Consider the following 22,459-nt stretch of genomic DNA (forward strand, 5'->3'; position numbering starts at 1 on the left):
AGGAAACAAGGCTGGTTATCAGGTTGCAGAAAACAAGCAGATAAATAATTGATCGTCTCAAATCTCTGCCTCCAAAGATCACCGATAAAAATAAGCCAGCTCTCTTATTTCAAGAAAGCTTGGGTCTTTGGCTTAGAAATCAGAAAACAGGTGGCCGGGCCTGCGGTAGCTCATGCCTGTTATCCCAGAACTTTGGGAGGCTAAGGCGGGCCAATTGCCTGAGGCCAGGAGTTCAAAACCAGCCTGGTAAACATGGCGAAACCCTGTCTCTACTAAAAACACAAAAACTATCCAGGCGTGGTGGTAGGCGCCTGTAATTCCAGCTACTCAGTAGGCTGAGGCACATGAGTTGCTTGAACCCAGGAGGCAGAGATTGCAGTAAACCAAGATTGCACCACTGCACTCCAGCCTGGGCAACAAAGCGAGACTCTGTTTCCAAAAAATAAAAAGAGTAGGAGCTAGACCAGCCAAGGGGTAAGAGCATACTACAGATAGGGGGCTCCCAACTATGGGCAAAAACATAAAGGTAAGCTTGGTGCTCTTGGCAGAAAAGTTCAAAGTAAAGGGTGGAAGGTTACAAATGAGAGGCCAGGTCATGGAGACTGTTAGATGTTACATTTAATGGCTTGGACTTGATCTTTTAACTCAGTGGTTGACAAGCAAGCTGCAGTACACTGATGTGTCATGAATCCACGATAAGCATGCTGCCAAAGCTTGACCAGAGTGTAAAAACAAAAACAAACAAAAACAAAAACAAAGTATATATATATGTATTAATTAAGCTAGAATGAAACAGCAAGTAGGCAAAAGGCATAGCATAACATCAGGCCACAGTCAAAGATTATATGTTTAGCAAAACATTGAAGATCTTTACTTTATGGCTATGTAAAAACATGTCGTTGGGTTAAGATTTCATCTCTGCCATGGCTGGAAAATAAAGTAGGGGATGGATTCTCATGTTGGTTTGTAGTTTTCCCCTCAAGTACAGATGCTGGTGAGGGAGCTTTTTCTTTCTTCCACACTACTACCTCTTCCACTTGTTCTGGGCCACTTAAGAGGTTCACATGGGGTAATCCAGATACAGTAAAGCAAAGCTTCAAGATCCAGGCTGCTTTCACTGCTGCTGTGTGGCCTGCAAGCAGCTGACAAAGGCCTCCAGGGGTGTGGGTGGAGAGGAACTTGGTGTGATGAGATACTGGGGAGTGGGGGAAGGGCAGCTAGAAAAACAAAATGTCTCAATTTACCTCCAAATTTTTCCTCCTAAAGAAGCAAATCATTGCCGGGTGCGGTGGCTCACGCTTCTAATCCCAGCACTTTGGGAGGCCGAGGCGGGCGGATCACGAGGTCAGGAGATCGAGACCATGATGAAACCCCGTCTCTACTAAAAATACAAAAAAAAATTAGCCAGGAGTGGTGGCGGGCGCCTGTAGTCCCAGCTACTTGGAGAGGCTGAGGCAGGAGAATGGCGTGAACCCGGGAGGCGGAGCTTGCAGTGAGCCAAGATTGCGCCACTGCACTCCAGCCTGGGTGACAGAGTGAGACTCCGTCTCAAAAAAAAAAAAGAAGCACATCATTTTAATCCAATAGTATATACCACTGAGGTGAACAGTGATAAAGCAAATGATACAAAGATCACAGAAACTTTTAGCTGCCAAGGAACATCATACTGGCATACCAACTCACTGCAATTATTGCTGGCCTGGTGGTTGCTGGTGTGTCATCAGGATAGGTCCTGATGGACCAGTTAACTGACCCTTGTTCTAGTCTCATTATCTCTGAATAAGGGTATTTGGAGGCGGCTGCTTTACCCTGGGGACGTAAGGGTGATAAATGAGTCCATGCTCAAGGTTCATGTCCTCCATGCTGTAGCAACACTGTATTTTTGTTTTTTTTTCTGAGACAGAGTCTCGCTCTGTTGCCTAGGCTGGAGTGCAATGGCGCGATCTCGTCTCACTGTAACCTCCGCCTCCTCGGTTCAAGCAATTCTCCCACCTCAGCCTCCTGAGTAGCTGGGATTACAGGCGTGAGCCCAGCCAGTAACACTGTATTATACTGAGACTGATGACATTCACCCAGTTCAAATGAGGTGGTCCACAGCCTATAATCCAGACTAATCTATCTGCAAAACTATTCCAATCTAATGGAAAAGAGTAGATTTCAAGGATGGCAGTTGTGCTTTCTGAGGGGTCCTTATACCTACTCATCCCACCCTACCATCCTACATGCCCGAGAAGGTTAAGTGATGAGTCAGCCTGGTGCATTCAGTTCCACAGTAAAGAAGCAGGATGATCTAAGTATCCAATTTCCTTATGATAAGGCAGGGAAAAACCATCCCTTTTTTTCATTAGAATCCAAACTATGATAAAGGAGACAGAAAGACACCAACAACTTTGAGCAAAATGTTTACATTTATATTGAAATATACACTAAAACAGAATGAGTTCTACTAGTCAATGAAACTTTGCCAAAGCAAAATCACAAACTTCCAATGGGGAGGTCCAGTCAGCTAGCAGCAGTGATCCCCAAGCAGGAACACCAAGAAACCTGGGGGACCCCTCTCCAAAAAGCCTCCTTTCAAGAGGCCCCAACTCACTTCTCCCACATGCACCCACACGGATTTAGGAGCTTGGACATGCTCCTCATTTTCATATATTTTTAGTTTCTTCTTCACTGCAATAAATATAAAGTTGGCAATGCTCATACACCACAGCACAGACAATATTTCAGGCTTTAGCATACAATTGTAAACAGTTACTAGGTTAAAAAAATAAAATAAAGTAAGTTGGACTTTTTTTTTTTTTTTTTAACAAAGAGACAAAATTCCTAAGAGCCGGGCATGAGCTACTCAAGATTTGTTTTGTTGGGTTAAGGTTTCTGACAAAAGATTCTGGTTTAGGCAGATGCCCTTGACAGTTCAAGTAGACTCACGGTGGTAGCCAGAGCACTGTGTACGGCAACCGAGAATACATGGACTGGAAGACAACCTGCCCTAGATCACCCTTGGCAGTACATCTTCAAGCTGCCACATTCGAGATATGACCACAGACATCTTTATAGTTCCATCACTGGCTGCCATCTAGTATAGCAGGAATGCGTGGGCGAAGGAATACAAATTTGCTGGGAGAGGAAGAGAATAGTATCTCTGCTAGCTGCCTGGAAAGTTGGCCCCTTAATCACAATGACAACTAGGACATTTCACTTGGACAGTGCATTAAATTTATAGATTTTTTTTTTAAAGTACAAAGACTAAGCAGTAAGTTCTGTCACTGACGCGAACTAGGATGTCAAAGAAAAATAGATTAACTATTTTTACCTAAAGTAGTGCAAAGAAATCTGGCAAAAAATGAAAGTGAACTCAGTATCTGCACATCAGTAATGGGGCAGAATTTTATTTAAAAGGCTAGTGGTTCAAATACTATTGCTTGAATAGCTCTGGTAGATATAAAATGTAGTAACATCTGAGGTTTGTACACATGAGCAAAGGAGCTGAGGGCCAGCTCACAAAGGGATATTTGATCCTCAGTCAACAGAGAAGCTAAAAGCGCATGCTGCAGGAGTAACCTAATGGATTTATTTGGACCGTACTCCCACCTTCTGACAAACAGAAAAAGACCTGGATAGAAAACTGTCTTTCCACACACAAAAATCTGGCTTAATTCTTCTTGCTATACAACTATACCTCAGCTAAGAAAAAAATCTCTTGTGAAAAACTCAACCTGGGCTACTAAAAATAAAAAGGAAATTTTTAATATTGTAAACAAGTTTAGTAAACACCATGTGGATTTTCTGTTGTTGAAGACATGATACATTCAAAAAAGTATGTATTTTTTAAAAAGAACAAAACAAAAAAATTTTCTAGAAAGAGACTTCACAAGAAAAAAATGAGCCCAAGGTTCATCCCTCAATCAGAAATTGGTCTTAGCACGAATCAGTAAGCCCTCCTCCAACATACAAAAGCACTGAAATTTGCCTTTCAAGTACGTTACTGAATTTAAACATTAAGCAGAATCACTGCAGAGCGTATTTTGATGGGTTATTTCAACACCCACCTGGTCCAGTTCAAAATATCTATAGATCCAGTTTGTACATATTCCATAGGTATACTGATAAAGCCATCTATTATCCCATTTTTTTAATGGCAGTTCTTATATAGCTCAAACATTAAGATCAACAAATTATCAGATGAAGTACATTAATAAGACACCTCAGAAGTGAAACAAACCTAGTTTTTACTAAAATGATGGGATAAAGGTAGTGTCTATGCTGAAGAGCAACTTCACTTTTTTCCCCATGGAAAAAGTCCCAAAATTTTTGGATGATAATTTAAAAACTAAGCCAATAAGGCCAGGCACAGTGGCTTATGCCTGTAATCCCAGCACTTTGGGAGGCCAAGGCGGGCAGATCACCTGAGGTCAGGAGTTCGAGACCAGCCTGGTCAACATGGCGAAATCCCGTCTCTACTAAAAATATAAAAATTAGCCAGGCATGGTGGCATGCACCTGTAATCCCAGCTACTCAGGAAGCTGAGGCAGGAGAATCATTTGAACCCGGGAGGTGGAGGCTGCAGTGAGCCAAGATCACACCATTGCACCCCAGCCTGGGCAACAAGAGTGAAACTCCATCTCAAACAAAACAAAACAAAAAACAACTAAGCCAATAAAAAAAAAAATAAAATATACACCTTAAGATATTATAAAACTTGAAATAATGTCAGGTGCTATGGAATGGGAAACAAGAGTTCTGATTCCCCCCATCCCCCAAAAAAACTGTTAACAGGTTTTAAGGGAAAAACAAAACCAGAACTCTGAATATGAATAGCAATACACAGACTCTATAGCACAGAACACCACACAAGAATGAGTTTTACAGCAGTACTATCATGAGAGTAACTGGCTGGAGACTATACTTCCAGCAACAGGGCTCCTAGGTCAAAAATGTGTTAAAAGCTTGTAATGTCAACAAGGACCAAAAAAAAAAGGGGGGGGCATGAAGGGGAATAAGGAGGAAAGGCTGCATGCACGGGTCTATTATAGACATGATATTCAGCAGCATAAAAATAATACCCTCCAAAGAGTCCCTCTACTGGGGCAAAACCTGTTTTTCACTGCTAAGCATGGAAAAGATTAAGAAAGCATAACAAATTCACTTCTAACTATAGCATCTTCCATATATGAATGACAAGCATGTTCAACCTGATGCTACATGTTAAGAAAATATTCAGTATAATAAGAATCTAAGCAACATAAAAACAAAAGGCTAAATTATGAACCTTAAAAAATTGGAGAAAACATGTTTTAAAGCCAAGTAGGATGATTCTGATAATTATTATATATGACATAATCCACAGAAAGGCCAAGAAAAGAATCTTCATATTGTTCAGTATTTAGGCTTGATGTTGTCCTAAGAAAACAGTGATAATTCAATGAATGTGTTACACATACAACTAAAATGTCCCCTTCTGGTTTCAAATGAATTTAAACAACAATCTTCCTTGGCTAATTTTTCTCCTCTGTCAAACAAACCTTCTATGTACAGGACCAGTTTAAATCCCTCCTCCCCTTCAAACACTAGATATGAACATCCAGGAACATTCTACAATGCAAAGTGCCTTAAGAAAGAGAAGGATTCTGTAGTGCCAGTGATAGAACTGATCTGAGGAAGCTGAGATGCTATTAACACTGATGGGAGCCAGTCAGGCAATGGTGGTTTGTTTCTCCTCAGGTGTTTCCTCCAACAACTGCATGATCAGTTCATGCAGGGGTTTGCAGATCTTTGCATAGCCCCCTCCTGTCAGATGCAGAAAATCAAACATGTCGTGGCAGGAGATGGCACCGTCCGAGTGCACAAAACCCCCGTCGGTATCCAGGAGCTGCACGTTGGCAAGCTTCGGCAGCGAAACCTTGAGGAGTTGGTTCACCTTGGCGTTCTTTTGCCTCAAAGGATTGGGTTTCTCACCTCGAGGTAACAAACCCTGGGGCACAGTGGAAAACATTAAATTAGAAGATTCACTTATTTTTCTCTACTTATGATTTATAACTTCAGACATTCCTGGAACATCTCCATTTGGCACTTTCTACACCTTTGATTTGTGAAACATTGCAAAATACTGTTTTGAATGAAAGCTAACCATTTCTTCTTAGTTTTTTCATGGGTTCCCTTCCTCCTGTCCCTTAACTGTTGGTATTCTTCAAGGACCTGTCCTTTGGCCCACTACTCTAAATACTTTAGCCAGATCTCTTCCTAGAACTTCAGAATTACGTATTAAACTTCTAGCTACAGAAACAAATTTAAATGTTCCCAAGGCACTCCCAACTGATCCAAAAGCAATTCATTAAACTATGCTCTTCCTCTTTATCAACTGGTCATTCCAACATCTGCAAGTCTCTCATCCCATATATCTTATGTATTTATCATTAAATTACTCAACTTTTGCATCCTAAATGTCATTTTCTTTTCTCCATCCTGATTATATGCACTGCTATAGCTCAGGAACTTATCTCCAATCATCTTAATTACTATAAAATCTCCTGATTGGTCTTCCCACCTCCAACGTTGTCTACCCTTCAATCCATTCTCCATTTGGCTGTCAGAATAATCAAGCTCATAGATACACATCATCTATTAATGCCACATGGAACCTACACCATAATATACTATGAGAAAAAGAGGTGGAATGAATGCTGTCTTGATGAATCAGAGCCATTCACCCTGGAATAACTGTTTTAATTTTGTCTCCTTGTAGCCCTTTTCCAATTGCATATATACTAGGATTAGGCATGAGCTACCATGCCCAGCCAAGCAATTCTAAATATAATATACACATTTTCACTTAAATACACCATAAAGTCTGTTTGCACACAGCCCTCGCAATTGTAATGTGATTACTGCTATCATATTCAATGACTTATGTAATCATTTCCATGATACTACTATCTAGGTTATTTCCAATGTTTTAGTATTATGGACAACACCATAATTAACACTTTTGTATACCCAATTTAAAAACAAAGAATATGGAAGGCTTACTCAGCAACATTCATACAACAAATATTTCCTAAGCAAATACTATGTACTAGTCACTGTACTTAACAGGTGGACTCTTAACACAATCCTTTCTGGAATAAGGCAGGTGTAAGTAAGTACCTCAACAAGTAAATGAAATGCCTTGTAATAAAAAAGATCTGGCCCCCTAGCAACTGTGGATAAAATCCAAACATCCCAAGAGCATATGAATTCCTACATGACCTGGTCTGGCGAGGTGGCTCACACCTATAATCCCAGCACTTTGGGAGGCTGAGGCGGGCAGATCACGAGTGAGGTCAGGAGTTCGAGACCAGCCTGGCCAATATGGTGAAACCCCGTTTCTACTAAAAAAAAAAAACAAACCAAAAATTAGCCAGGCATGGTGGTGTGCACCTGTAGTTCCAGCTACTTGGGAATTTGAGGCAGAAGAATCACTTGAACCCGGGAGGCAGAGGTTGCAGTGAGCTAAGATTGTGCCACTGCACTCCAGCCTGGGCAACAGAGCAAGACTCCATCTCAAATTAAAAAAAAAAAAGAAAAAGAAAAAATTCCTACATGACCTGGTTGTGGCCTCTTTCTCCTAATCATCCCAGGCTCAAACTTTATGCAGCCTCCTCTGCTCACCCAACAAACACATACATGTACAAGCCTTTGCTCAATTCTCTTTATTTTTCTATAATACCTTCTTTCTTTCCCTATTTGTCTGGAAACCAATGAAGTCTTTAAATGCAGATGTCAACTTTTGTTAAACACGTTTTCACCTTACTCTCTAAACAGCACACAGTATAATAATTCTGTGTTGCTGTCTCCATACACTAGGCTGTGGGCTCCTTGAGACAGAAACTATGTCTTACTCATTTTTGTATGCTCAAGAACTAGGCTAGTGCCTTGTACACGGTGATCCTCAGGTTTTTTGAATAAATGACTATCTTCCTAACACCATCTCACTAAAGAACTAAATTTATATCAGATTTTGCTAAAACATGTTTCAAACTGACTAAGAATATCTACAGCTAGACTTTTTTTTTTTTTTTTGAGATGGAGTTTTGCTCTGTTGCCCAGGCTGGAGTGCAGTGGCGCAATCTCAGCTCACTGCAACCTCCACCTCCCAGGTTTAAGAAATTCTCTGCTTCAGCCAGGCATGATGGCTCACGCCTGTAATCCCAGCACTTTGGGAGGCTGAGGCGGGCGGATCACGAGGTCAGGAGATCAAGACCACGGCTAACACGGTGAAACCCCATCTCTACTAAAAATACAAAAAATTAGCCAAGTGTGGTGGCGGGCGCCTGTAGTCCCAGCTACTCGGGAGGCTGAGGCAGGAGAATGGCGTGAACCCGGGAGGCGGAGCTTGCAGTGAGCCAAGATCATGCCACTGCACTCCAGCCTAGGTGACAGAGTTAGACTCTGTGTCAAAAAAAAAAAAAAAAAGAAATTCTCTGTTTCAGCCTCCCGAACAGCTGGGATTACAGGCACGTGCCACCACGCCCAGCTAATTTTTTTGTATTTTCAGTAGAGACGAAGTTTCACCATCTTGGCCAGGCTGGTCTTGAAATCCTGACCTTGTGATCCACCCGCCTCGGCCTCCCAAAGTGCTGGGATTACAGACATAAGCCACTGCACCCGGCCTACAGCTAGACTTTTATACTGAAACAGACAGCTGTTAACCTTTGAGACCATGAAGAGTTAATGCTTTAATTCTACAAAAGGGTAGCACCTTTCTGTTCAGGGTACAACTATAAAGTATCCATTTTCCTGCTGACGAAATTTTTGATGTTTTAGAGAAGATTAGAATGTCTAATACACCACCTTTAACATATTAGCAGTAGAACAGGACACTTACAAAGTAATCCAAATATAGGTCTAATAAAGACTCAGGATTCAGAAAACTCTCATGTGCAATTGTGCAAAAAATTATGGAGGCCAAAAAAAGGGGTACTGAGGCACCAAATGGCTTCCACAGTTTTTTGTTTTTTTTTTTTTTTTTGAGACGGAGTCTTGCTCTGTCACCCAGGCTGGAGTGCAGTGGCACAATCTCTGCTCACTGCCAAGCTCCGCCTCCCGGGTTCACGCCATTCTCCTGCCTCAGCCTCCCCAGTAGCTGGGACTACAGGCGCCTGCCACCACACCTGGCTAATTTTTTGTATTTTTAGTAGAGACGGGGTTTCACCGTGTTAGCCAGGATGGACTCGATCTCCTGACCTCATGATCCTCCCGCCTTGGCCTCCCAAAGTGCTGGGATTACAGGCGTGAGCCACAGTGCCCGGCCACGGCTCCCATACTTCTAAACAAGGATGCGTGGATAAAAGATGGCCCCACAGCTAGTATGGGGAATGATGAAACCAGTAAGACAGTAAGATACATTAAAGAAGAGGTCAACGAAAGTATGATAAACTGCTTCCACCTCAAGGTTCTCTAATATTCACCAGCAATCACATTTCTAAAAATATTCCTCAGCTGACCTAAAGATAACAAACTCTCCACCCACCAAAGACTACATACCAGTACAATGATTTTGGCCTGTGGCTGCCTTGTGTTGATAAGTTGTACAATGGCCTCGATCCCACCTGCTACTTCTTCTGCTGTATTTTCGTGGTTATTTGTTCCTACCCAGACAACAATGACCTGCAATTGAAGAAAAAAGGGGGGAAGGAGGAGATAAATACCCAGGAATAAAGGAGTGTCCAACATTTAGATGAAAATCTTCTTTTTCTTTCTTTCTTTTTTTTTTTTTTTGAGATGGGGTCTCGCTCTTATCACCTAGACTGGAGTGCAGTGGCACCATTTCGGCTCACTGCAACCTCCGCCTCCCAGGTTCAAGTGATTCTCCCGCCTCAGCCTCCCAAGTAGCTGGGACTACAGGCATGTGCTGCCACACACAGCTAATTTTTGTATTTTTAGTAGAGACCGGGGTTTCACCATGTTGCCCAGGCTGGTCTCAAACTCCTGATCTCAGGTAATCCACCCACCTTGGCATCCCAAAGTGCTGGGATTACGGGTGTGAGCCACCACGCCCAGCCGAAAATCTTATTTCAAAAAGCAAAGAAGGAAAGATAAACTTTTCAAATGGTGTTGGCAAACTTCAGCTGGGCAGCTATCCTACTAAATTTTCTTTTAAGAGAGACAGTCATGCTATATTGCCCAGACTGGTCTTAAACTCCTGGGCTCAATCCATCTTTCTTTGGCCTCCCAAAATGCTGGGATTACAAATGTTGAGCCACCACACTCAGCCAGGGCAGACATCTTAATGCATCGATTTATGCCTCATATCATGTATCAGGATAAATTCCAAGGGGAATAATGTTTAAGTGGTAAAATTGTACTAGGAGGAAACAAGAGAGAATTATATCATCATGCAGTAGGAAGCTGATTTCTCAAAATCCAAAAATTATACAAAAAAGATTAATCAACTGTATAAAAATAAAACCTGGCCAGGCGCAGTGGGTCACATCTATAATCTCAATGCTTTGGGACACTGAGGTGGGAAGATTGCTTCAGCCCAGGAGTTCAAGGCTGCAAGTGAGCCATGATCATGCCACTGCACTCCAGCCTGGGTGACACGGCAAGACCCTGTCATGGTATAAATACACAGGTGCACTCAAGGAAAACAGTCACAGAGGTGGAGGCTGGATGCAATTTTAACAAATTTTTCTATTTATTTATTTTTGAAACGGAGTCTTGCTCTGTCACCCAGGCTGGAGTGCAGTGGTGTGATCCTGGCTCACTGCAACCTCCATCTCACGGGTTCAAGTGATTCTCCTGCCTCAGCTTCCTAAGTAGCTAGGATTACAGGTGTGTGACACCTGCCTGGCTTTTTTTTTTTTTTTTTTTTTTTAACTAGAGACAGGGTTTCACCATGTTGGCCAGGGTGGTCGTGAACTCCTAGCCTCAAGTGATCCACGCGCCTCAGCCTCCCAAAGTGCTAGGATTACAGGCATAACCCACCACGCCGATCCATCAAGTTTTTCTCTTTAGAGAAAAGAAAAAAAATCACAGTCTCACATGGTAGCTGAACCCTATAATCCCAGTATTTTAGGAGGCCGGGGCGGGAGGATCATCATCTGAGGCCAGGAGTTTGACACCGGCCTAGGCAACATAGCAAGACCAAGTCCCTGTCTACAAAAAGAAATTTAAAAATTAGCTGAGCATGGTGGCACACGCCTGCAGTCCTAGCTATTTGGGAGGCTGAGGCCATAGGATCAACTAAGTCCAAGAGTTTGAGGTTACAGTGAGCTATAATCACGCCACCGCATTCTAGCTTGGGCAACAGAGAGAACCTGTCTTAAAACAAACAACTTTCAATTAAAGCACATTTTGTCAGGGCCCAGTTTTTGTTCTTTTCTGGGAGCTGAAACAATTACATACAGTGTGCCAACTCAGAGTATTTATGATATAAGATACTGGGTAGAAATGTTCACTTGTTCACATCTGCTTCTAATTTTCTTCAGATGAACTTGCAGGCCTCGATTACTGACCTGCTTATATGGTTAAACAGATCCAAAATTACTTCCTAAAGTTAGTTATGGCCCTGCTCCCATGGCCCACCTCTGAGTAGTTTTCCCTCATACTGCCCGAGGTCTATGCATTCCACAGAATAGCATACCTCATTAGCATCAAATCTCTTCCTTCGGCCAGGCGCGGGGGCTCACGCTTATAATTCCAGCACTTTTGGGAGGAAGCGGGTGGATCACAAGGTCATGAGTTGAAGACCAGCTTGGCCAAGATGGTGAAACCCCATCTCTACCAAAAATACAAAAATTAGCTGGGCACAGTGGCGGCACCTGTAATCCCAGCTACTCGGGAGGCTGAGGCAGGAGAATCACTTGAACCCAGGAGGCGGAGGTTGCAGTGAGCTGAGATCACACCACTGCACTCTAGCCTGGGTGACAGAGCAAGACTCCGTCTCAAAACAAAACAAAACAAAAAACCAACAAAAAAGAAACTCTTCCTTCAACTTAAGAAAGTAATTATAACAATTATAAATACAACCCAGTAGGCAAACAATTCACTAGTTTCTTAATTATATATTTTGGCATATTCTTAAGCAATGACAGTATCATTTACCTTAAGGAGGCATGAAAAAAATAGTGAAATAGGTCTTTAAAGAAGCAAATTTTTTTTTTACTACCAGTTTCAGACAATTTAACTATCCAAAACAGACTTAAGATTAATGACATTGACAAGTAACTTTCATCTCACCTTAGGCTTAATATTCTCCAGTTCTCCATTCTTTAGTCTCCACAAAACATGTCTTGTTGTATCTCCCCCAATTCCAAAATTCAGTGCATGAAGTGGGGAAAAAAGCTCTCGCCATATCTAAAAAATGAAAAACTTGATTTAGTGTAGCTAAAACTAGGGGAAAGTTTAATCTTTCAACTGCAACGTGTTGCAAGGCATTAATTTCCTTTTTCTGTATTCAAAGATAACACTGCAATGGTGTGACACTCACTGTTTAAGGGCTTTGAAGATACCATTGTGTAACTCAGTTCTTAATGTAGCCTTAGGTCTCAGCTCAAGAAATGAGTCACAACTCAATCTGATGCCCCCTAACAGGTACCAACATTAATAATTAAGCTGTCAACTCAACAAACTCTCCTTTCCACTTACTGAACTACAGAAACAGGGTGAAGTAGAAACAAGAGATGAAGAAATTTAGAGTGCTAGAGCTTAAAAAAAAAACAAAACAAAAAAAGCTATCTTTTCTTTTAAATTTCCCTTGGGGCTGGGCACAGTGGCCCATGCCTGTAATCCCAGCACTTTGGGGGGCCAAGGCACGTGGATCATTTGAGGCCAAGAGTTCGAGACCAGCCTGGCCAACATAGTGAAACCCCATCTTTACTAAAAATACAAAAATCAGTCAGGCATGGTGGCACATGCCTATAATCCCAACTACTCAGGGACTGAGGTATGAGAATCTCGAGCCTGAGATTGTGCCACTGCACTCCAGCCTCGGCGATGGAGTGGGACTCTGTCTCAAAAAAATAAATTAAAAAAATAAATAAATAAATAAATTTCCCATGGAAGAATGCCTAAACCCTAAAAGAAGATTGGCAATAGCTTACTACAAAAATATATGAAATAGGAAAATGGCAAAACATAAATAAGAATCATGACTAGGATAAATATGTTATTAGCAAATACAAATAGGAAATACTAAGATACGAATAATAACTGACAATCTGACTAGAGCAAATACAAACAAATATAACATTAAGCCTCTTGGAAACCAGAGTAGAAGAGGAAGTTTCATTATAAACAATGCTTCAGATCAGAACGTGTCCAAGTTAAAAGAAAGAAAAGAAAATCCCTTTAGGTAGCTTTGATTTCTCTTAAAACCTCAATTAGGGCTTCTCTAAGACTCACAAATAAGTAAGTTCAGCTCAGAACGAAAGTCTATTAGTAATGAATGGATATACATGAGTAGCCAAGAACCACGCTCACCCCTTCCACCTTTACCTCATATTGCTGCATTAACTGCACCATGGAGTCTCCCACAAACAGTACATCAGGCTCTTTGTCTTTACAGTCCAAAACAAATCTGTTGTGCTGGTTTGAAGAAGAAAAAAAAAATTATTAACTGTCACTTCTGGCCGGGTGTGGTGGCCCATGTTTGTACTCTCAACATTTTGGGAGGCCGAGGCAGAAGAATCACTTGAGGTCAGGAGTTTGAGATCAGCCTGGGTAATATAACAAGATCCCATCTCCACAAAACCAACTTTCTTCTTTTTTTTTTCTAAGACAGGGTCTGGCTCTCTTACCCAGGCTGAAGTACAGTGGCGTGATCTTGGCTCACTGCAACTTCAGCTTCAGGGGCTCAAGCCATCTTCCCACCTCAGCCACCTGAGTAGCTGGGACTATAGGCTCATGCCACCATGCCTGGTTAAATTTTTTTATTTTTTTGGTAGAGACGAGGTTTTACCATGTTGCCCAGGCTGGTCTTGAACTCCTGAGCTCAAGCAATCTGCCCACCTCAGCCTTCCAAAGTGCTGGGATTACAGGTGTGAGCCACACATCCAGCCAAAAAAATATTTTTTTTAATAAAAAAACTGGTATTTCTTTCCCTGTGAGACTTCTTGGCCTAGAAAGAACAGCTGTCCAACCAGTTACTGTTGTTAAACATTTTTTTTAGTCTATCCCCAAAGCTTATTCCTCTCATTCTATAAATTAACTGTTTGAACTTTCTTCTCACCTTTACCATACTGAGCATTCTAGTACTCTCAAGGAACCCAGAATTCTACTGAAACCAGAATAGAAAAATACATGTAACATGCTGTTTAGAAGTTTATCTTTTCCTCAAACTTCTATTAAGAAAATTGCAGATACACAGAAAAGTTGACATATTACAATGAACACATATACATCTGCCTCTTGTATTCAACAACTAATAGTATTTTCCCATGTCTGCTTTGTTTCTATGTATATGTGCATGTTTGCTGGACCATTTGTGAAGTAAAATGCAAACATTATGATTCTTCACCCCTAATCAGCATGCATTTCCTAAGAGTAAGAACATCCTCTTATAAAACCAAACTGGGTGTGGTGGCTCACGCCGGTAATCCCAGCACTTTGGGAGGCCAGGATGGGCAGATCACCTGAGGTTGGGAGTTCCAGACCAGCCTGGCCAACATGGTGAAACCCCGTCTCTAATAATAATACAAAAATTAGCCACGTGTGGTGGCAGGTGCCTGTAGTCCCAGCTACTCAGGAGACTAAGGCAGGAGAATCGCCTGAACCTGGGAGATGGAGGTTGCGGTGAGCCGAGATCGTGCCATTACACTCCAGCCTAGGCAACAAGAGCGAAACTCCATCTTAAAAAAAAAAAAAAAAGCCTACAAACTATTACCATAACTAGGAAAAAAAACAATCCCATAACATCTAATGTTCAGTCCACATTCAATTTTTCAAATGGCTCCAAGAGCTCGATAAAGTATTATATCATTTTTTCAACTATGATCCAATCAGGATCCATGTATTTTATTTGAATGCAGACTGAAAATATCCGTTAACTTCCAAATGTGAGACACTGGCAAACTAGGACTCAATCCTTTCCAGTCAAATCCAAGTTTATAAACAGTGGTAATCTCCTCCCAGAGTGCCTCTTTTGAAAGTTATAAAGGCACAAGACACTTTCTAAAATAGATTTTGGCCAGGTGTGGTGGCTCATGTCCATAATCTTAGCACTTTAGGAGGCCAAGGTGTGAAGGATAGCTTGAGCCCAGGCATTCGAGACCAGCCTGGGCAACATCATGAGATCCCTTCACTATGAAGAAGAGAAAGAAAGAAAAAAGAAAACAAATTTTACCCATCAATGCTGAAGAACATAGTTTAAACTTTTTATTTTTGTTTTATTTTACTTTTTGGAGATGGAATCTCACTCTATCACTCAGGCTGGAGTGTAGTGGCGCGATCTTAGCTCACTGCAACCTCCACCTCCCGGGTTCAACCAATTCTTGTGCCTCAGCCTCCCGAGTAGCTGGGATTACAGGCGCCCACCACCATGCCCAGCTAATTTCTGTATTTTTAGTAGAGACGGGGCTTCACCACGTTGGTCAGGCTGGTCTCGAACTCCTGACCTCAGGTGATCCACCCGCCTCAGCCTCCCAAAGTGCTGGGATTACAGGCGTGAGCTACCGCACCAGGCCAGTTTAAACTTTTATATTCATCCCTTAAACAAATTTATACAATGCTCTAGGTCTGTAATGTACGTCTAGGAAAAGGCCTACTCTCTTTTTTTTTCCCAAAGATGGGGTCTCACTATGTTGCCCAGACTGGAAAGAATTCCTGGGCTCAAGTGACCCTCCTGCATTAGTCTCCCAACTAGCTAGGACTACAGGTATGCTCTATCATGCCCAGGTTTCCAATGCTGTTTCCTTTTCTCAAACTCTGCATTCAACTTTGTTTCCCTTAGGAATTAAGGAAGAGTTACTATTTAAGTATTTCTGTTGACAATACCAATGCAGATGAGGCTGTGGTAAAACTCAGATATTCATCCACAGGTGAAATGTAAAGTGACAAAAATACTTCTGGAAATAATTTTACAGATTATGAAAACACCTCTGGTCAGGTGCGGCGGCTCACGCCTGTAATCCCAGGCCTTTGGGAAGCCAAAGTGAGCAGATCACATGAGCTCAGGAGTTCAAGACCAGCCTGGGCAACATGGCAAAACCCCATCTCTAAACAAACAAACAAACGAACTATATATATATCTATATATATATCTCTCTATATACATCTATATATATCTATCTATCTATATCTATATATCTATCTATATCTATCTATATCTATATATCTATCTATATCTATATATGTCTATATATATCTATCTATATATATATATCTATATATTCATTTACTTATTTAAAAAAAGAAAACAAAACACTTCCTTTCTTAGGGTGACATGATTAGGGACCGCTTTTTCCTTGCTTCCATATTTTGTGCAAACACGTATTTTAAACATTACTATTGTTTCAGTAAATATTTTTAAACTGAGGAGATATAAGCAAGAATAAAAGTTTAGTGAATAGGTGCTTTTTCCTATCATGTCAACTCCCTATTGCAGGTACTGTAGTACCAACTACCTCTCTCTCTTTTTTTTTTTTTTTTTTTTTTTTTTTGAGATTTTGAGACAGGGTTTCACTCTGTCACCCAGACTACTGGAGTACAGTGGCAGCTGTGACTGACAGCTCACTGCAGCCCCAACCTCCCAGGCTCAGGCTGGGGAGGGCTTACAGGATCCTCCCTGCCTCAGCCTCAGGCGCATTTCACCATATCCGGCTTTTTTTTTTTTTTTTTTTTTCTATTTTTTGTAGAGATGGGGTTTTGCTGTTTCCCAGGCTGGTCTGGAACTCAAGTGATCCACTCACCTCTGCCTCCCAAGGTGCTGAGATTACAGCCCTGAGCCACCGTGCCCGGCCCCAACTACCTTTCAACACCAATAAAATAGCTTGCATTTGTAGAGTGTCGTGGAATTTAAGACTGCTATGCTAAAGGTTCTAGTACTTTTCTCCTAAAGTATAAGAGTTGTAACAAATTTGGAAAAATAGAAAGGACCAAAACAACACATGTATAATCCTACCACCTTAACCTAGTAACTATGGCCATGCTTGAGATTTTCTCCTCATCTTTTTTCACGTCCTCTGTTACCCCTCTTACATAGTTTAAGCATCATGGACACCACTCTCTGGCACTATATGTCTGGGGCCAGAAAAACCAACATTCAAATTCTAGCTTACCTACTTTCTAGTCCAATGATCTTAAGCAAGTACATAATTTGTGTCTTGGTTTTAACATCTGCTGGCAACTCCATTTTAGAGTTGTTGAAGAGTCCCAGCTATCGACTGGAACCCACTAGGTACTTGATAAATGGTAGCTGTTACAGTTGCACTTAACATCATACTAGAACCATTTTTCTGTGTAGCAACGTAGTTTTTATAATCATAACTTTTAATGGCCATATATTCTTTTTTAGAGACAGGGTCTTGCTCTGTCACCGAGGGTGGAGTGCAGTGCATGATCACAGCTTACTACAGCCTTAAACTCCCAGACTCAAGCAATCCTCCTGCCTTGGCCTCCCTAGTAGCTGGGACTACAGGCACACACCACCATGCCCAGTGAATTTTTTTTTCTATTTTTTGTCGAGTCAGGGTCTTCGTGTGTTTCCTAGGCTGCACTTCTGGCCTCAATCTACTGGCCTCAGCCTCCCAAAGTGCTGGGACTACAGGTATGAGCCACTACACCTAATATACTCTACTGAATGCACTCAACGCCACATTTTTGTTTGCTTTTTTTGGGGGGTGAGGGGAATGAGGGTCTATGTTGCCCAGGCTGGTCTTGAACTCCTGTGCTTAAGCAATCCTCTTGCCTCAGCCTCCCAGGTCACACTCTCCTTCCTGTGGACAGACTTGCCAGTGGCCTCTTTTTGTGAATCTAGTAAGTGTGATAAAGGGATACATATATATATATATATATATATATATATAATTTTTCCTACGTTGGAAATTCTTAGTCAAAGGAAATCAGTATTTTTATGGATTTTGGACATATTTCCAAATTCTTAACAAAAGGGCTATATACCAATCTGTAAGGACTCCAGCAATATATTAGAACTGGTTTTACTGTACTTGAACCTGAATTAGATATTAACATTTCTCTTTCTTTCTCTTCCTAATGTTTTAATTTACACTTTTTGGAAACAAAGTTAAACTCTTCCTAATGTTTTAATTTACACTTTTTGGAAACAAAGTTAAACACTTCTATCATGTCTACTGAAATACTTATATATAGTTCCTTTAGGATATTTTCATTGATAATATATCTATGCTTCATCTATAATATTTACTGTGTATATTTTCCTTAGTCTGCTGCTGAGCCTTATTTTTCTGGTTAATATGTTTTGATACGATTTCTATTATATTTGGCAAGTCTTTCAACACTACCCTTAAGAAAACCTTTTAGGCCAGGCATGTGGTGGCTCACGCCTGTAATCCCAGCACTTTGGGAGGCTAAGGTGCATGGATCACCGGAGGTCAGGAGTTCAAGACCAGCTTGACCAACATGGCGAAACCTCGTTCGTCTCTACTAAAAAAACCACAAAAATTAGCCGGGCATGGAGGTGGGGGCCTGTAATCCCAGCTATTCAGGAGGTAGAAGCTGCAGTGAGCCAAGATCACGCCACTGCACTTCAGCCTGGGTAACACAGTGAGACTCCATCTCAAAAACAAAAAACAAAACAAAACCTTTTTATTACAGAAAATATCAAATGTATACAAAAGCAGAGAGAATAACATCTCCATTCAGACAGAATGAACCTCCATGTATCAATTACCAGCTACAGCAATCATTCATGGCCTGCATTCTTTCCGTCATACTCCCAACTACTGTCCCACTCCATCCCCAGATTATTTTGAAGCAAATTGAGGATATATCATTCCAAGTATAAATATTTCAGTATGCAATGCTTAAAAGATTTTTAAAGTCAGGCACAGTGGCTCATGCCTGTAATCCCAACACTTTGGGAGGCTGAGGCAGGAGGATCACTTGAGGCCAGGAGTTCAAGATCATCAGCCTGGGCAATATAGTGAGACCCTATCTCCACAAAAAATAATAAAAAAAATTAGCCCAGCATAGTGGCATGCACCTGTGGTCCCAGCTACTTGAGAAGCAGAGGTGGACCACTTAAGCCCAGGAAGCCAAGGCTGCAGTAATGGTGCAAGCTGTAATGGTGCAAGCTGTAATGGTGCCACTGCACTCCAGCATGGTTGACAGAGCGAGACTCTGTCTCCAAAAAATTTTAAAAATATTTGTGTATGTTTTTCTTCCATTTGACTGATTTTTCTACAGCCAGGGCTCATTGAAGCCTATTAACTTAAGACAAGAATAATGAAGATACCTAGTTTAGTTACTACTTTTCTTTTCTTTTCCTTTCCTTTGTCTTGAACTCCTGGGCTCAAGCCATTCACCTGCCTCAGCTTCCCAAAGTGCTGAGATTACAGGTGTGAGTCACTACTCCTGGCCTAGTTACTATTCATAAAGGTATAAATGATCCAGATGTCCATAAAAGAGAAAATGGGCAAATCAACTGTGGTATACTTCCTTTTTTTTCTTTTTGAGATAAGGTCTCAATCTGTCACCCAGGCTGGAGTGCAGTGGCACAATTATAGTTCATTGTAGCCTTGATATCCTGGGCTCAAGTGATCCTCCCGCCTTGACTTCCCAACCTGCCTTGGCCTCCCAAAGTGCTGGGATTACAGGCATGAGCCACTGTATACTGCCCTGTCTTAAAAAAAAAAAAAAAATTACTGGGACAAGTGGAGAAATCTGAATATGGTCTTTGGATTAAGTAATAGTATTATATCAATATTACATTTCATGATTTTAATAACTATCCTATAGTTATTTAGGAAAAGTCCTTGTTTTTAAGAAAACATGTTGAAATATTCAGGGGTAAGGGAAATGAGTGCAAATGCTTCAGAAAAAACCACTATGTTAGTATATACATATAGAAATAGATATAGACACAGCAGGGCATTGTGGCTCACGCCTGTAATCCCAGCACTGTGGGAGGCTGAGACAGGCAGATCACTTGAGGTCAGGAGTTTGAAACCAGCCTGGCCAACATGGCAAAACCCTGTCTCAACTAAAAATACAAAAATTAGCTGAGCGTGGTAGCGGGCGCCTGTAGTCCCAGCTACTCGGGAGGCTGAGGCAGGAGAATGGCGTGAACCCAGGAGGCGGAGCTTGCAGTGAGCCAAGATTGTGCCACTGCACTCCAGCCTGGGTGACAGCGAGACTCCGTCTCAAAAAAAAAAAAAAGAGTATCTTGAACCTGGGGTGGCAGGGGGGTGGAGGTTGCAGTGAGCCAAGATTGCACCACTGCACTCCAGCCTGGGCAAGAGTGAGACTCCATCTCAAAAAACCAACAACAACAACAAAAAACTAAAACAAAATAGATATAGACACAATAATTAGGCAGATACAGTAAAATGTTAACAATTGGTGAGTCTAGATGAAGATACTTCTTTCTAAATTTCTGTAACATTTGTGTAGTTTTGAAATTACTGCAAAATAAAAAAACTTTAAATATTTCCCAGTTCCGGCTGGGCGCAGTGGCTCACGCTTGTAATCCCAGCACTTTGGGAGGCCGAGGCGGGCGGATCACGAGGTCAGGAGATCGAGACCACGGTGAAACCCCGTCTCTACTAAAAATACAAAAAATTAGCCGGGCGTGGTGGCGGGCACCTGTAGTCCCAGCTACTCGGAGAGGCTGAGGCAGGAGAATGGCGTGAACCCGGGAGGTGGAGCTTGCAGTGAGCCGAGATTGCGCCACTGCACTCCAGCCTGGGCGACAGAGCAAGACTCTGTCTCAAAAAAAAAAAAAAATTTCCCAGTTCCAACATCAGAATGGTAAAGAGGCAGGACACTTGTAACATTACATTTTTACTTACAGTAACAAATTCTTGTTGACTATTAAAATCCCCCTTTGTACAAGCTGTCACGGGTCACAGGGTTATAGTTTTTTTTTTTTTTTTTTTTTTGAGACGCAGTCTTGCTCTGTCGCCCAGGCTGGAGTGCAGTGGCACAATCTCGGCTCACTGCAACCTCCGCCTCCTGGGTTCAAGCGATTCTCCTGCCTCAGCCTCCTGAGTAACTGGGACTATAGGCGCCTGCCACCACATCCGGCTAACTTACTTTTAGTATAGACGGGTTTCACCATATTGGCCATTCTGGTCTCAAACTCCTGACCTTGTGATCCACCCACCTCGGCCTCCCAAAGTGTTGGGATTACAGGTGTGAGCCACCATGCCCAGCCTAGAATTTTTTGTTTTGTTTTGTTTTAATTGCCTCTTTGCAGTTTTGGTCAAAAGACCTTAAAAAAATTGAAGAAGCCAGGCATACTGATATGTGCCACTAGTCCCAGCAATATGGGAGGCTGAAGTGGAAGGATCACTTGAGCCCCGCAGTTTGAGGTCAGCCTGGGCAACACAGTGAGACCCTGTCTGAAAAACTAAAAACAGACAAAAAACTGGAGAGACTCAACTCATGTGAATGATACACATGCACTTCCTTTTACCTGAGACATCCATCGGTCATCTCCTTGAATATCTTCTGCTGCATGCGGAATAGCTGCTGGGTTTGAGTCTCCTTGGCTCATTCTACACCTGAGAAAAAATGTCTACGTCATGTTTCATTTGTTAACAGGAAGGTTTGTTACCACTTAAATATTATTATACACATCAGGCTTTAAATAATTATTTAAGTTTTATGTGCTTTGCCTAGAAACAACTGGGAAACTAAACAGAAACAATTACTTTTTGTAGAGATGAATTCCAGAACATGACTAAGTCCCATAAATATAGCACCACTAAACTGCCAGACAGCTTTGAATATGACTTAGTTGCAGTGCAGTACATTTAAAAAAAATCTCCTCCAAGTATATACTTTATACCTATATTAGTTTTTCCTGATTATGTTACTGTAAGTACCAAGTGACACGAGCAGTTATTAGACACTTACGGTACAGTAAAATCTACATCAGAGGCTTTTCAGCTGTTAAAAGTTACACACTTACTACTGTTAAGAGTTACACACTTACTACCGTTAAGAGTTACAGAATTACTGGCCTGGCAGGGTGGCTCACGCCTGTAATCCCAGCACTTTGGGAGGCTAGATGGCGGGTGGATCACGAGGTCAGGAGATCAAGACCATCCTGGCTAACATGGTGAAACCCTGCCTCTACTAAAAATACAAAAAAATTATCCAGGTGTGGTGGCGGGCGCCTGTAGTCCCAGCTACTTGGGAGGCTGAGGCAGAAGAATGGCGTGAACCCAGGAGGTGCAGGCGGAGCTTGCAGTGAGCCGAGATTGTGCCACTGTACTCCAGCCTGGGTGACTGAGCAAGACTCTGTCTCAAAAAAAAAAAAAAAGACTTACAGAATTAC

General features: G+C 41.7%; 1 protein-coding gene across 6 annotated transcripts in view; it reads right to left on the reverse strand.

Moving 5' to 3' along the window:
• PAFAH1B2 (platelet activating factor acetylhydrolase 1b catalytic subunit 2) overlaps positions 1–22,459 on the reverse strand; it is a 34,333-nt gene that overhangs the window by 5,073 nt on the left and 6,801 nt on the right. For 2 of the 6 annotated variants that reach the window (XR_004026048.1, XM_030794806.1), the window contains exons 2-6: positions 21,593–21,680; positions 13,477–13,566; positions 12,220–12,336; positions 9,523–9,645; positions 1,684–1,809 (exon numbers count right to left, since the gene is read on the reverse strand). Coding sequence is in view for 4 of the 6 variants with exons in the window: in XM_030794806.1 (XP_030650666.1) it covers positions 1,684–1,809; positions 9,523–9,645; positions 12,220–12,336; positions 13,477–13,566; positions 21,593–21,673 (537 nt within the window). In the remaining 2 variants the exon portion in view is untranslated. Of the gene's footprint in view, positions 1–1,683; positions 1,810–2,389; positions 5,972–9,522; positions 9,646–12,219; positions 12,337–13,476; positions 13,567–21,592; positions 21,681–22,459 lie in introns of those variants that run through there. The other 4 variants (XR_004026049.1, XM_030794807.1, XM_003253196.4 and 1 more) reach the window with 3 other exon arrangements.

This window comes from Nomascus leucogenys, chromosome 15, assembly GCF_006542625.1.
Source record: "Nomascus leucogenys isolate Asia chromosome 15, Asia_NLE_v1, whole genome shotgun sequence".
In the NCBI taxonomy this organism is placed as follows: domain Eukaryota; kingdom Metazoa; phylum Chordata; class Mammalia; order Primates; family Hylobatidae; genus Nomascus; species Nomascus leucogenys.